This window comes from Danio rerio, chromosome 6 (assembly GCF_052040795.2).
Source record: "Danio rerio strain M-AB ecotype USA chromosome 6, GRCz13ab, whole genome shotgun sequence".
Classification (NCBI taxonomy): domain Eukaryota; kingdom Metazoa; phylum Chordata; class Actinopteri; order Cypriniformes; family Danionidae; genus Danio; species Danio rerio.
The window spans coordinates 53,680,309-53,697,440 of NC_141026.1; the positions used below are offsets into that span (position 1 = coordinate 53,680,309).

A 17,132-nucleotide genomic window follows, 5' to 3' on the forward strand; every position below is an offset into this window, starting at 1 on the left:
CGTCCATACGGAGGTAAGCAGTCAACTAGTAAGCGCTAAAAGGAACAACATAACACCGCCCCATACCGTTAGTTTTAAAGATGAGATGCCTCCATGCGTACTTCTGGCTACATAATTTGTGATCTCCAGAAATTCATATAGGGCTACGCTTTCAGAATTAGCCTGTGTTGTAAAAATCTCTCTTTTTCCTGTCATGCACATTACTGTTAAAAAAAGGCAAGAGTTCCACAAATATATTCAGCAGCACAACTATTTTGTAACATAGATAATAATAGGAAATGTTTCTTGAAAAGACCAATCAACATATTAGGACAATTTATGAAGTGTCATGTGACACTGAAGGCTGGAGTAATGATGCTGAACATCCAGCTTTGTATCACAGGAATAAATGTAACTAGACTACAAAACGAGTCATAATTATTACTGAACCGATACCGAATTGTTTGGTGTTCGCATCATGGTGCATCGAAGAAACAATTAATTTTGACACCCCTACATTGGAATATCGATGCTGAAACAATATATTGTTCAGCTCTGCATTGTCCAAAAGCTGAATAAATAAGCTTTCTATCGAGGTATACTTTTGTTAAGATAGGACAATGTTTGATTCAGATACAACTATTATATCTGGAATCTGAGGATTCAATCAAATATTGAGAGCATCACTTTAAAAGTTGTCTAGATTACGCTTTACACTCTTAGCAATGCACATTAATATTACAAAATTTGAGTTTTTAAATATTTATTGTAGGAAATGTATGACAAGTCCTAATATTCTAATGATTTTGGCATAAAAGAAAAATCTGCAATTTTGACCCATGCAATGGATTGCCAAAATATTGCCACAATATACCTGTAAGATTTGTGCTAGATGTCTACAAATTTGATATGTCTGGTACAGCCGAGGGGCCCTTCCAGATTTCTGTGGCGCGGGAATAAATTTCCTATCAAAGCGCCGGAGCTGCCGGTAACGAGTTTAATTTGGGACGGGAGCGGGCCGTCTAGCAATATCGCTCCCGACTCACGAGCGAGCGAGCACGCGTATGTATGTGTGTGAATGAAACAGCACGATGCTGTGTTTAGCTTGTTTGTTGCTGTGTGTGTGTGTGTGTGTGTGTGTGTGTATGTATGTGTGTGTGCGTGTGCAAGCGAATAAGAAGTGTGTGTGTGTGTTTGACAGAGAGAGCTTTGTCTGTGTGTGTGTGTGCTTGGTGCTTATCTGTGTTTTTGTAAGTGTTTATGCAGACAGCTTATTATAGGCTGTTTGGACTGTATAGCTGGGTGGTTTTCTGTTTTGTTCTCCCCCCGCTCTTTAGCGGGATCGGGCGCGGCGGGTAGAAAACATGGGCAGGAGCGGGTCGGGTTCAGGCTAAAACCTGGCGGGAGCGGGATTCAAAATTTTGTCCCGCGCAGATCTCTAATTTGTGCTTTAGAATATATTTATAGGGTATTAAAACAGAATACAGTTGTTTTAAATTGTAATAAAATTTCACTGATATGCAACTCAAAAATCATCTTATGCGCAACTTACTTTGGCTTCCTCCCTCTCTTGGAGGGCGTATGTGTCGCACACTGGTTTTTAGCCAGCGTTTTCACCTTCACATCTTGACCTTTTTTGACCTTTTTGACCTCTTTTTGGGCTTTTGCGTCCCTCTTCTTATGATCCTTTTGTTCCTTTGCTGTCTTCGTCTTTCTGGGAAGAATCTCTTTCCCTTCCTTTTGCTCCCTTCTCTTTGGTTTAGCGTTGCTCTGTCCATCTTCGTGCCACTCCGACTCTTTCTTGTCTTTTTTCCTCCGTTTCTTCTTCACCTTGGTCCCGCCCCCTCCATCATCCTCCTCGTTGTTTATCATTGAAGGCCGGAGACTGTGGCTGCTGACTGCAGGCCCAGAGTGCTTTGGGTGAGCCATGCAGTGATTGGGCGGCCCGCCGATGATTCGTAGTTGTTCCTTGCCCAAGTGGCCGATGGGAAATGTAGTTTGTGCGTTTTGGTCAGAGGCATTTGAGGCAGCAGCGGATGGAGTGTGCTTTAGTACATAGGATGCAGACATCTGAAAAAAAAAAAACGACAGAGTTTGTTTAGAGTTTGTTTTCGTTTTTAGCTAAGACCATTTCATCAGGGTATTCAATTCACATGTAAACTATTGCTAAACACTGGCAAAATCCTCAACTTAATAAACTGCACAGATTATTCAATCCAATTCACTTATTCATTCATTTTCCTTCAGCTTAGTCACTCATTTATCAGGGGTTGCCATAGCAGAATGAACCGCCAACTATTCCTGCCTATGTTTTACGCAACGGATGCCCTTCCAGTTGCAACCCAGTACTGGGAAACACCTATATACTTTGCATTCGCAAACAAACTCGTACACTACAGCCAATTTAATTTACCCCTTTCACCTACAGCGCATGTCTTTGGACTGTGGCGAAAACAGGAGCACCCGGAGGAATCCCACATCAACACAGTGAGAAGACAGACAGACAGACAGACAGACAGACAGACAGACAGACAGACAGACAGACAGACAGACAGACAGACAGACAGACAGACAGACAGACAGACAGACAGACAGATAGATAGATAGATAGATAGATAGATAGATAGATAGATAGATAGATAGATAGATAGATAGATAGATAGATAGATAGATAGATAATCTGCAGTCATATAGTATATAGGTAATGTCCATGTTCAGTATTATGTGTATGTGTTGTCCTAAAGATTATCTAATTAAGTTCAAGTTAGGCCAGAAAATATTTACTGATTATGAATACAACATGTTTATAGGTTAATAATATTTACATAATTTGCATATTAAACGAATATTGCATTATTGCATTATATAGAATAGGATTCTATATAATGCAATAATTTGCGCAAATTTGAAACATTGGTTTTACTTGGTTACCATGAAAGGTAAAACTGGAACTATTCTAGCAGCATAAAAATAAGATCACAGTGCAAAAATGTTTACGCCCCAATAAATCTCTTAGCAAAAACATAATATAAAATCATAACTAACAAGAAAAAAAATTGTCATATTTTATTTTAAGGTACAATTCTAAAGCTTAATAAACCCTTTACCATGACCCTTTCCTCACCAAACTCCTAATTCTCTGATTATTAATAGTTATTAAGTAAGGTATTAGGTAGAATTAGGGATGTAGAAAAGATTTGTGCAAAATAAGTACTCTATAAGTATTAATAAACAGCCAATAGCTTAAGAATAGGCAGGTAATAAGCCACTAGCTAATAGTGAGAATTGGGGGTACTTTACAGTCATACAAAATATTAAATTGAGTTGAATTTGTTATTAGTTATCTTTCCTACACCTCACTTGAATTTAAATGTATTGTATTTCTTATACTTAAAATGTTAAGCATGCTAATGAATAGCACAGTGTGAATGCAAAATGAACTGGCTTCTTATTCTATTGAGTTCACTTTTTAATCCACCTAAAGCTCTTTTAAACTTTTTAAACACCCTAAGCTGTTTTTATCAGCAGAGGAATGCCTGTAATTCAGGTTATTTTTATGGCAAAAAAGTTAATGAGCTTTAATGTATTCAATCCTCATTAACACCCTTCCTTTGGAATCATATTTACATATTTGCCCAATCATACAAAAGAAACAAAAAAAAAAAAAAACTCTCTCTTCATCTTAGTGCAGCCATGAGATGATCAAGCAACGAGAAATAAAAGTACACATTAAATGTAAGCCATCCCTAATCTTTTTAAGCAGTGCGTCTATCTGGGGTCACCAAATATTTGAGAAACTTGCTTTAGTTTGAGAGCTACAGTGGAAATGAAACAGAAACCAGTTTGATGACAGAACAAATTCCTGACAGTTAATATTACCGTTTTTATATTTATTAAACGTGCATTTCATTGCAGTTATCTAAAAAGCCAACAGTCATTTTTTCATTCATTTATTTTCCTTCGGCTTGTCCCTTATTTATTAGGGGTCACCACAGCAGAATGAACCACCAACAGCATTAGTTTTATGCAGCGATTGCTCTTCAAACTCCACACAGAAATGCTAACTGGCCCAGCCACTACTCGAACCAGCGACTTTTAACACCTTTTTAGGTGTTTTTCTGTTGTTATTATAGACCCAAACCCCTTAACAGCACTGCTTGGAGTTCTGTCAGAATATCCAGGCTGATAATAGAGTCTTTACAACTTTACATGGCTAGACAACTTATGAATTGAAAGTTAGCAGTTCCCCCTTCTTATTGGCAATGAGTTACATTTTTTTTGTTTTACATGCAATAAAATACAATAAATTTATTAAGCAATAAAACAGAAGTCAGAACATTTCAAGAAAGTCTGGAGTCCTTTTCTAAACATTTTTTAAGGAAACACCTACATCTTAAATGATTTTTGATTGTTTGTTTTTTCTTTGTATAATTTTATTTATTTATTTATTTATTTATTTATTTATTTATTTATTTATTTATTTATCCTATTGTTTCCTTTTGTTATTATTATTTATGTTATGTTATATATGTATATTTTTGTCTACATAAATATATATTGTATATGGGAGATATTTTCGGTGGTGCAGTGGGTAGCACAATCGTGTTTACAATGGTGCTCTGGTTTCCCCCCACAGTCCAAAGACATGCGCTATAGGTGAATTAAATAAGCTAAATGGGCCGTAGTGTGTGTGTGTTTGATTGAGTGTGTATGGGTGTTTCCCACTGTTGGGTTGCAGCTAGAAGGGCATCCGCTGCATAAAACATATGTTGGATAAGTTGGCGGTTCATTCCGCGGGGACAACCCCTGATTAAATAAAGGGACAAAGTCGAAAAGAAAATGAATGAATTTTTACCTTATTACTTAAGTGTATAAATGTGTTTTCCTGACAATTTCGTGTTTGGTGAATTGTCTCAGTGCGCTTTTTTTTTTTTTGGGGCTGTTTTACCTATCAGTATTGTGTATATTTTATTTATAGTGTGGTTTTCTGTCTGACCTAAGATGAAAGATCTTCAGAAGTTATAAAACTATCAAAGAATTTTTTTTTAAAAATCGTAAATGTTATTTTAAATCTAGCCATTGTTTTTAATGTTATTAATTTATTCTTAAAAGTGATTGTATAATGATGGTTTGTTCTGTAGACAATCGGAAAAATATAGCTTAAAGGGGCGAATAATTTTGTCCTTAAAATGGTGTTTTAAAAAATAATAACTGCTTTTATTCTAGTCGAAATAAAACAAATAAGACTTTCTCCAGAATCAAAAATATTATCAGACATACTGTGAAATTTTCTTTGCTCTGTTAAACATACTTTGGGAAATATTTAAAAAGGAAAAAAAATAATAAAAGGGGGGCTAAAAAGTCTGACATCAACTGTAAAAGAAGTAAACAGCAGTCTGTGAGCTTTGCATTTGCGGTACACATATATAGCCCTGTACCTTATACTCCTCAAAGCATGTTTATTTTTAAGAGTGCCTCGCATCACAGCACACATGTGGAACAGCATGCGCATGTGCAGGCACACACACACACACACACACATGTACACGCTCCCCGACAGAGCATGCGACTGCAGGCAGGTATGGGGATAATGTCAATGAATCACATGCTTTCCAAAGCAAGCGGGCTGGAATCAGGGCCGTCGTCATGGCAACAGGCTCGGGACCAAGCTGTGGGAAGCGGGAACGTAAACACGCAGTCTTCATGGTAACCCTTTCCTCTCCAGGGTCTAAAAAGCATTAACCTTGTTGTTCTTTATAATAATATTAGCAATATCGGCACAGTTGGATACACAGTTTGTACTTCTTATACTTTAGTGGCACAGAAAGTAAGCAGCAACTTCCTGCAACAGCCCTTCTGCCCTTCCGTTGACCTTTTTTTTTTCCCTCTATGCATCACATATGCATGCAAACCCACTCACACAAAAGCACAGAAGCGTGCATCCAGCCTCTCTCACATAAGCATGCGCAAACACTGCAGACAATTCCCGTGACGTGCTGCAGTATGCATGCTTGCCAGGCAAATCTGCCAACCGCAAGCGCGCACACACATACACGAGATGCAATCAAATTCCCTATGAATCAATACCAACTCCCAACTCCCAAACGCGACAGCTGCAGTTCAGTCAATGCCAGATCCAAACCCTGAACACACCTTGCTCAAACGCGCTGCATAAAACATGCACACACACACACACACACACACCGCTCCTACCGACACGCATCCGTTGCTTGAACAAATGCATGATATAGCGGGCACACTAACAAGAAGCATAATCATGAAAAAATTTGGTGCTTTTGCTTTGTAAAACCTCCCTAAAGAAACTCTGTATCGCTTTGCTGAAGGATTCAGACAAAAACCAAATAAATCGCACACTTGGATGGCCACAGGCAGATGCGTAGGACATCGTCTACTGAATGGAAACAAGATGCGCTCTTGCATTGAAAAACACCTTGACAGAGAAGAACAAAAGGCAGGGGTCTTAAGAAAAGTTGGACTATTTTTAACCTGGCATGTCATGCACTGCATGTAGTGGGGCTGTGTAAGCTGAGAAAATATTAAATACTATTCCTTCTATGCTAATAAAGAAATACAGAGACATTCAAAACACAGGATGGGTCCTCCTGGTGTGGCAGAGTTCATCACAGGTCCAATATACATCTCTGCCATCTACAGTAACCATGTGCTTTCCAACATGCACCATTCATCTGCTGGTGATCTTCCTTCATATAACTTTGTCATGTTTGGTGTCATTTGGTGAGGTTTATTTATTAACTAATTTCGAGAGGGGCGAGGCAGTGGCGCAGTAGGTAGTGCTGTCGCCACACAGCAAGAAGGTCGCTGGTTCGAACCTCGGCTCAGTTGGCGTTTCTGTGTGGAGTTTGCATGTTCTGCCTGCCTTCGCGTGGGTTTCCTCCGGGTGCTCCGGTTTCCCCCACAGTCAAAAGACATGCGGTACAGATGAATTGGGTAGGCTAAATTGACCGTAGTGTATGAGTGTGGGTGTGAATGTGAGTGTGGATGTTTCCCAGAGTTGGGTTGTGGCTGGAAGGGCATCCGCTGCGTAAAAACTTGCTGGATAAGTTGGCGGTTAATTCCGCTCTGGTGACCCCAGATTAATAAAGGGAATAAGCCGACAAGAAAATGAATGAATAAATAATTTTTTAAGAGGATCACATGCTTATGATTTATCACAGCCGGTCTCGTATTAGCTAATCATTATCTTCCAATCATATGAGCACCAAGCTACTTTAACTAACCACAGTTTTCAGTCAACTTTATTTTCGTTTGGAAGAATCCCCCCTTCCTACCCAATTCCCCTCCTTTACCATAGATTGGGCGGCCCAGTGGTTAGCACTGAGAGCCCCACAGCAAGAACACTGCCGGCCCTGGTACCGCCAGGCGTTTCTGTGAGGAGTTTGTATATTCTCCCCCTGTCCGCATGGGTTTTCCCCGGGTTCTCCAGTTTCCTCCCACCATCCAAAGATATACATCATGCATAACAATCAAGCACTTGTCTAGCCCCTTTTCTCACATGTTCCCTTAGCTACCACAGCCAGGGAGTTCTGAGATCCACCGAGCTCAAACTCCCCTCTCGCTATGCGAACAGGAGGAAGCCCCGGGCTCGAGGATCCTTTGATAGATCATCAGCTAATAGTGAATTCTTGAAACAGTTTATGATTTAAGCGTTGTAGTGATGAAATCAAAAGTGATTTATTTCAATATACTATCTATTTACTATTGTTGAGTCATGGCCTGAGGAGAGCGTGTTAATGTACTTCTCCCCAACTTTATCTCCGCAACTTTGCTTTCATGTTTAGCTGGTTCTGGGGTAGGTTTTCACTCATGTTTAACAATGCTTTACTCGTGGTATAAGTAGGAATGGTAACTGTTGATCGAGGAGAACGACTTTTATGGCTTTTATACGATTAAGACAATACTCTGATTAAGATTCTACCATATAAACAGCGTTTTTTGATTACTCTAATACGACTAAAGTCATAATTGAATTAAACAGAAATTGAATTAAGACGTGGAGTATTGCTATTTCAGTCGCATTATTGAAGTGCTGTACAGACATGTAAACACCTTAATCTAACTATTACCGTCATGTAGGACTTTTCACTGCACTGCAACAGGATAGTACATACTGTACACACAGAGCTGTTTAACACTATTCTCTGCACCTACCAAGTCAGAAAAGGGCCACAGACACCCATATCATTAAATACGGACGTTTTTTTCTTTCTATTCGATGTGTGTTTATTAAACAACACTCTTCCACCAGTCCTCACTTCATACTAAAATGCAATACCTCAGTTTGTCCAGTGACAAGAACGAAATGTTGCTGAATGAAAGTGAAAGTGCTGAACTGCAGTTTAAGTCAAAAAATTAAAAATGAAACACCCGGAATTACATGAAACTCCAAAGGAAACACTGGATAGCATGGTGGCATAATGATGTTTATCGAATTATGTGCTATAACATGTAAATTGGGATCATTAAAGGAACATTCAAAAAGCAACTCTTGTAAACACCTTAAATCTATTACTGTCTTATTCAGATTGAGGCAAATAAATCGATTACTGATGTCCATGTAAATGTAGTCAGTGTAAAGACATTTAAAAGAAAAGAAATGAGTGTAAACTAATATCTTAACAGGATAATCACCACACAGTAACTTTAAAAAAATGAAAAAAAAATTCTTACTGCACTGAAATGTTCTCACTAAGCAGTCACTTTTACCACTAAGTGATTTGTCCAAAGAATGTAAAAACATGGGAACTGCTAAAAATACAATACATACAATGTCTAGATAGGTACATGGTAGAACAGGAAGGGAAATAAGAAACTTCCAATTCAACAAAATTCAATCAATTGCTTATGGAAAAGATGGGACCAAGATAATTCCATACCCATCCATAATTCATGTATTAATTTTCCTTGGGCTTCCCCTTATTTGTCAGAAGTCATCACAGCGCAATGAATCATTAACTGTTCCAGCATATGTTTTACACAGCGGATGCCCTTTCAGCCCCAACCCACTCTTGGGAAACACCTACACAGTCTCACATTCACATACACACTCATACACTACGGCCAATTCAGTTCATCCTATTCACCTATAGCACATGTCTTTAGACTGTGGGGGAAACCGAGCACCCAGAGGAAACCCATACATAATATAGAGTATAATTTATTAGCAACTTTGTGAAGTGCAACTTGTGTTGAATTCAAACAACACAGTAGTTTAAACACTTGCTTTTCCTATTCACTCCAAGTTATAAACACAAACTTAAATACACAACTAACGGTTCAGGGTTTGCAAGATTATCTAAAAACCACAAAGCTTTGTCTTTGGAATACAAATCTATATTCGTTTATAGATCTGCGCAGAAGCTTTTAGATCAAATGATCATGAGAAACGTTGATTAATTTTAAGTCAATTCTGCATTTTAAATTTGCATAGACTCGAACGGTGATCGCAACAGTGGTAAGATTAATGGGAAAAGGCAGAACTATTAGACTCAGTTGTAAAGCCCCCTTTGACTTGTTAACCACTTTTTATAAACCTGCAGTGATTTCAGATTGGTCAGACTCAAAAAACATTTTATTTTTTCAAGCTGGTGTGAATCCCTGCTGGTCCTTCAGAAAGGCCTGACAATGAAGCACTCAGGGTGCTTAAGAAGTGCCCTTTGAATCACTTGCCTCACAGTAATAAATAAACTGTAATAAATTGACGTTGACACCATCAAAGTTATAATCAAAATGCAGATTTCAATGAGAGACATGAAATTATGTTAAATATTAGAGTGCAAATGTGTTTCTCTCCTAAGTTTTACTGTCTTATGCTACATCAACAATGTACTGGTGACCCCGACGTGATTCTCTCATAAATTCAGATGGTGACAAAACCAAAATACAGAAAGCCACCTGTTTTTATCTGCCGCAAAAAATATTAGTCGTAATAATAGTTGTTTTTGGTAGAGACAAGCAGACATTATTACTGTTTGCACGGAGTCAGTCCTGCTTGTCGCCAAAGTAGATGATCACAAACAAACACACATGAATGAACGTTATGAAAACTAAAGTTTGTTGTGCAGTCGGCGGTTCACTTACGTTATTTGGTATGATTGCATTCATATCAGAAGTAAACCATACCACAGTTCACAATTGCGCACCCGAGTTCAGAAGACAACGTTCACACTAGCTAAACGTACCGTACTCTGACGTCAAACAAGCTCAGGTGCGGACCAAAAGTGCTAGCTTGAAAACACCCTCAGTCAGATATAACAGCACTAACGCAACATATAATGCCACAGATGACAGTGTGTTTGTTTGATTTATTTAAATTTTTTTTTTTTTTAATTTTTGGCTGTTCATTATCTGTTAAATGATCAAATCAGAATATTACATTCATATCAAATATCAGGATTACAAACAGAAATGCATCATGCACCAGAAGTAACCAATCTATGTGTGTCCAGTTTTTTATCAGGTTACTCACTTTACCTCAATAAACTCCCCACTGGAAGGGTTTCAGGGCAAGTACGATGGATACAACTCGAGCCACTACTGAACTTTTATTGCGTACACATACACAATGTTCATCCACAAAGTAGACAGTACTGACGTTACACTTGTCTGTCAAACTTCGACGTCCTTCCTTGTTTAATTACAGTTGTTAGTAACTAGTAACTAGTATCTGGCAGCTAGCTAAATTACAAACCGGCAAGCGTACCAGACCCGAACAATAACTGACTGAGAGAGAATGAAAATGAAACTTGCGTCTTAATTTATACACAGACACAACCTATCGGCTAGAAACGGTAATACACATCTCCATAATTTATCAGAACTATGATATTTATGAAAATACAACATAAATGTGCCTGCTTTTAAACTACAATTCAAATATACATACATATATTTGTTCTTCAAATACTCTGAAACATAATAACATCTATCTCTAAAAATAAACATATATAAACAATAGTGACACATACTGGAAAGTCCTACAATGTGAATGCAGAGGAAGAAAAAAATATAATGTTTTTTTCATTTCCAAAGACAAACTAAATAGTTTTTGGTAAATAATGTAATCTCTTTACAGTTTTGAATGATGTCTTCCACTTATCTGCACAATTAAAAAGATATATAGCTTATGTTTTTGTAAAAAAAAAAAAAAAGAATATTAATTAAATAAAATGCAATATATCTGACAGTTCACTCAACGCAACCTAGTTAAATCAGCATATAGCATAATATTTGGTCATCAGAGTCATTATTGTTTTACCAAGACAAAAATGTACACATATTTACACATAAGATTAATATGGCCAAATGTAAATGGAAGAGTTTCACAAAATGCATGAAGTGACCACATGCAAATAGGCCTAAATTCAAAGCAACGAACACAATCAAACACTGGATTTAACTGACAATGTCACAGGTTTATCCCGTCTAAGTTAACTGCTTCACTGCTATACTGACTACACACAGCCATTCTTCACTTCAAGAGATCCTGACGCCAAGTCTAGATCCACTGCGTCTGACAGCAGACCAAAAGCCTCCCTGATCCGCTGACAATCCGACAGCTACACAGAAGTGTCCTCGGGTGGTTTTCCCACATAAAGGTAAAAAAACACAGTACATTTCTTGAAACCAGGAATGGCTTACAACAAAACACCAAGTCTAACGCTGACATTTATTTAGTGATGCAGCCATCGTGATCAAGAGGGACACACGAGAGACAGATGGATTTTGAGTGATGCTGACATTGATTTATGTTCAGTTTAACTGGTGCTTGATCACAATGCTGGCTGGGATTTATTCACAAGTCATAAATGTCACAACTGATTCTTTGCGCTAATTACTTCAGTCTCAAAAGTATGGAAACAGAGAGACAGACACAGTGGAAAACATTGTAAAATCTGTAACACTTTACAATATGGGACAATTGGTTAATGTTAGCTATGAATTTATTAACATGTACAAACAATGAACAACGGGTGTACAGCATTTTACTACATTTACTAATGCAATATTAAAATCCAATCAGTGTGCTTGTTAATATTAGTTACTGCACCCTGAATTAACATAAACTAACAATGAACTACTGTAGGAGGAGTAGACAGCATGCGTTTGATTCCTGTGAGACTCCAGGGACTGATGAGTCTTTGCTACTGCAGCTCTGCAAGGCGTTTGGCCATAGGAGAAATGGTGGTGCCCAACTGAGCCTGGTTTCTCTCAAGGTTTTTTATCCTTCACTTTCGCCAATTGGTGAAGTTTTTTCCTCGCTGCTGTCGCCACTGGCGTGCATGGTTCGGGACTTGTAAAGCAGCACAACGATGGATTTGCTCTTCAGTGTTTGGACTCTCAGCAGTGAATTTCAAAGCACACTAAACTGGACTAATCTAAGCTAAACTAAGCTTAAACTCTGTAAACTGAATGGATACTTTTAATTCACTATAATCTTCTATGTGAAGCTGCTTTGTCACAATCTACATTGTAAAAGCACTATAGAAATAAAGATGAATTGAATTGATATCTAATCTATCAATAAAAAAAATAAATAAACATTTAAAATACTGTATTGTAAATTATTTGTAATTTCTTACAAAGGGAACTTTACACTAACGAAAATGTATCACACAAATACTGATATCCCACTGCGAGGCATTGGAATCTACAAACGGATGCATACTGCAGTGATGTTCAACTTTAGACTTGTTTTCCCCTGACGTCTGAAAGCACAGCCAATGATTACTAGACAATTAGCATGATTAGGTGGGAGTTGCTAGCCTGAAAATCAAAACAAGCTAAGAGAGAGATTGCCTCGAGTCCTACAGCACAATGTCAAAAGTATATCACACAAACTGCACTGTAATAATCTTCCTATATAATAATATATCTGAAAATATCTTTACAAATACTTAAATTGCATTATAAAGGAAACTGCTAGGAAATTTCATCGATTCCTAATGAAACTCTAACAAAGGAAACTGACAAGTTAAATCGATGATTATCATCATCTCAACATCCTCATCTAAAACAGAGTTGCCCCAAAGTAGGGCCTAAGGGCCAAAGTTGGTCCATGGTAACCTTTAGTTTGGCCCACCATCCCATTTGAAAAGAGTGAGAGAACGATGGGGAGCTGGTTGGGGTGAATGCCTCTGACAGAGATCAATATTTTAAATGTAATACAACCTTTAGTTTCTTTTTAGTTTAGTTCTTTGGTTTAATTAAGGAGCTACAAAATAATTGAATGTTTCAATCCAATGTTGTAAAAGAATCAGACTTTTAAAATGTAAATACTGTCTGTTGACAAACAGAGGACAATGCACAGGACATTGTAAGCAAATCAAGGCAAAGGCAGGAGCAGCTAAACTAGTAGACTCAGCATTGACCTTCATTTTGTTATAATGGGATAAATGGCATTGTTTATGTTTTTACTATGATAAGTTCATTATAAAATGTTTAAAACGATACTGCATCATTAATAAATATGTTTTAAAAAGCAACATTTTCTAGTTATTTTTAAATATTGGGAAATAAATTAGGAAATTACCAATGGTAAAAATTTCTGTTTGGTATATTTAACTTCGGCCCACAGCTCTCAATCTAGTTTGGTTTCTGGCCCTTTATGAGAAAAAGTTTACCCTGATCTAGAAGTACCAAGTGTGAATGGAGGTGATTTTTCAGATGGAGAGTGCTATTGTTAATCATTTATTAATTTTTCCAGAGATTTCAAAACACAAAATTCTACATATTGCTTGCATGTTTAAGACGGTGTGCTTTTTAAATTAGTTTAACACATTTTACTATATTTAAATAATTTTATCTTATTTAAGTTACATAAAAAAACTTCGGAATTGTAAATGTGTTTTATTTTGTGAAATTTAAAGTTATCAAAAAATCATTTTTACACATTTTACAGGACACAGAACAATATTTAGACAACACTAACAGTAGTTTAGTTAATTTTATTATTTAATTTATTAATTTTAATAATAACAGAATGACAATATAATATCATCACAATGCAAGTACACTCTTCCATCATCTTTGGTTCTTAGGAATGTTTCATCTAATTATAGTAATTTGAACAATTTAATAATTAGCCATTGGAATCAGAATGTGAGAACACATATCCTAAATAAATAATAATAAATATTAACAAAAAAGTGCAATTTAAAAAGTAACAGAGGCTGTGATATCTGCTACCAGATATATATTCAGCTGTCTGGCACACACATTAAAATATACTATAATAATATATAGTAAATACTATAGTGTTTTTAACCAAACTGAAATTGACACCTTACATAGAGATAAAGATGTTGCACAATCAGCTAAAACATTGCTAAAATTGGTTTTATGTATGGGCGATATATATTGCATTACCAAAAATGATTGAGGTCAGGTCCATGTGTTGTGCATTAAGTCCATATATTGATTATTGTGACAGACAATAATTTATGATATGTCATGGTTTCCGCTACATTCATTCTTCAATGGCAGGGCGCCATGACAAAATTCATCCCACCACGACTACAATACAACTTCTCATTCAAACATTCAGTCATCAGCAAACACAACGTATAGCCATTTCACTTTACTTTAGGAAGCATTAATGCCGCTCTGTCGGTCTATTAGAGAAATTCATATTTAACCCAGGCTCATTCTGAAAACGTAGCCCCGCAGAAATTTCTGGAGACCGCAAAATACATCCCGGGAGGTAAGTATTTGTGAAGTTTTTGTCTTCGCGAATCTGCAAGAGGCCGCTGTGCGCACTTTTCCGTGTCTTGAATGCCTCTCGTGCCTGCGCTGTTCTCGCATAAAAAGCCCCCAGAGGCCGCTGTCAAGCGATCGTCTGTCCGACTGACTGAATGACTGAACGATTGACTGGGCGGCCGGCCAATTGGCCGACCCGGCCACCCTCCTCCTTCCTCCTTAAACCCAAACGACAATTTACAAAAGTTGTCCAGAAAAAGAAAAGCCTTCGTCCGATTTTGACCGTGTTTTCGGATTTCACCGAATTCTCGCCCCGTCACGAACTCGTTCACTTTATTTTTTGGATTCTGTTCTTTATCTTACCTGATTTCTTGAACTGATCTAACCCGGACTCGAACCCGGTCGTCACCGCGGCCGGCTCCTCCTCCTTCGGGCCTCTGCTCCGCCGACGTAACATGATGAGCTAACCGGACAAACTGGTAAGGTGAGCCATCAGCCGGCGAGCACAAAGAGGAGCGGCGTCATACCGCCCCGTAGCGTTCGCTTGTAAAAACTAAATGCAGCTATACATACCTCTGGCCACGTAAATCGTGGTCTCCAGAAACCTATGTTTTCAGAATAAGCTTGGGTTGTAAATATTCCTAGTAAATCTAATAAATGGTGGAGACATACTCGTTACGTAAACGCACAAAAATCGCACTTCAGCAGTGTTTATTTGAGAGCGCACAAGAAGATCTGCGCTTGAGCAGCGTATATTTGAGGGGCGTGTAAGAGGTTTTGTGCACGAGCAGAGGAAATCGGCAGTTGGGCACGCAAGCAAAGAGATTCACATGCTCGTATTACATTAATGCGATCTCGACTTGTAACTGCGCTCACGACATTTCTCCATTTGTCATTGAAATAACACCACAGGTGGTTGGTAGATCTGTGTAAAAAAGGCCTGCCCCCACAGCTGGAAAACATCCTAGAGGAAACACTGTATATTATACAATATATTTTAAAGTTGCATTAAATGAACTGTTACTGTATATCAGCATTTTGTATGAATCGGAACATATAGACTGAAGTGTTCATGCTGAAATCACCAGTCATTACTTTAACAGTTTCCATTGTGTCTTTAAGGTACGTCTATTAAAAAAAATCAATATACACATCCAAAAATACTACAGAAGATTTCCTAAAATGCTCTGCACAAATACATTTTGGACAGCTTGATATAACTACATAGTACATTGATGAAGTAGTAAGTGATGTGGACTATGGTGTGGGTAAATAAATAAAATGCATGTCTCATTGAAATCCATTTTATCATAGATGCATTTCTGCATTTCAGATGTATTTTACACCAGGTCTTGGCTGACCATTTGTGATTGAATCACCTAAATCGGATGTTAATAGCAAGTATGCACAGAGCAAAATTTAAATAGAGATACTTTACATGCTAAAGCTGTAATATAGCATGCACAGACGGTGCACATTAATTGGATATATAGCAATAATGCTGACTAAATGGCAATGTGAAAACCTTGCCAAATGCAAAAAAATTCAATTTCAAGACAGCTTCTTGCAACTTTGTGTGCAGAGTTTACACTGGTACTGTGTAGGTGCTGCAGACAGCATATTCATAGCACATGCCAAAATATATTACATTCAAAATTGTAGCATTTACCTGTAGGACAGAAATCATTGCAGCAGTTGGCCTGCACTGACACTTCTAGGAGTGTCTGACTCAAACATCGACTAAAAGCAGGAGTTATTGAGATGTTTGACACTGAAAATAGTTCATGCTTGTCATTATAAAAACTTTGATACTTCTAGAAAGGAGAACTTCTAAGTCAATCAATGTTTTCATAGAAGCTAATAACAATCAAACTTTCCTAACAAATCACAGCTACTAAATTCAAAAGCCATCAGTAATTAGGACCATGTTTTGAGTAAATAAAACAGATTCATGACAATACATTCTGATTTGATAAGCCACATCTAAAGACATATAAAGTGCTGATATTGTACGCACCTGAACATTATATATATATATATATATATATATATATATATATATATATATATATATATATATATATATATATATATATATATATATATATATATTCAGGGCTTTACATTACTTTGGCTGGCTGAAACTCATCTTTAAATTGCCAGTGCTGGCTCGTCGTCACAAAATTAAATTTTTAGTTTATGACCGTTTGTCTATATTCGTACAAATGTGATCTTAGAATCGAGGAGCAGCGCGACTGACAAAAACAGCTTTGAGCAAAGGAAAGCAGGTGAAAAACAAATGAGAGGATCACGCGCACAGTGAGACAGGCTTTCCTCACTTACTGAAGAGGGCTTTAGTGTCACGTGCACAGATGATTTGATGCGCGCGAATGTTTAAAACCTCCTGTGCAGATTCC

At 37.4% G+C, this 17,132-nt stretch overlaps 1 protein-coding gene across 7 annotated transcripts in view; it reads right to left on the minus strand.

The window, feature by feature from the left end:
- Positions 1–17,132, minus strand: part of chd6 (chromodomain helicase DNA binding protein 6) — an 85,921-nt gene that overhangs the window by 60,823 nt on the left and 7,966 nt on the right. For all 7 annotated transcript variants that reach the window (XM_087258008.1, XM_087258007.1, XM_087258013.1 and 4 more), the window contains one exon: positions 1,532–2,049. In XM_087258008.1, the coding sequence (XP_087114134.1) occupies positions 1,532–2,049 (518 nt within the window). The remainder of the gene's footprint in view (positions 1–1,531; positions 2,050–17,132) is intronic.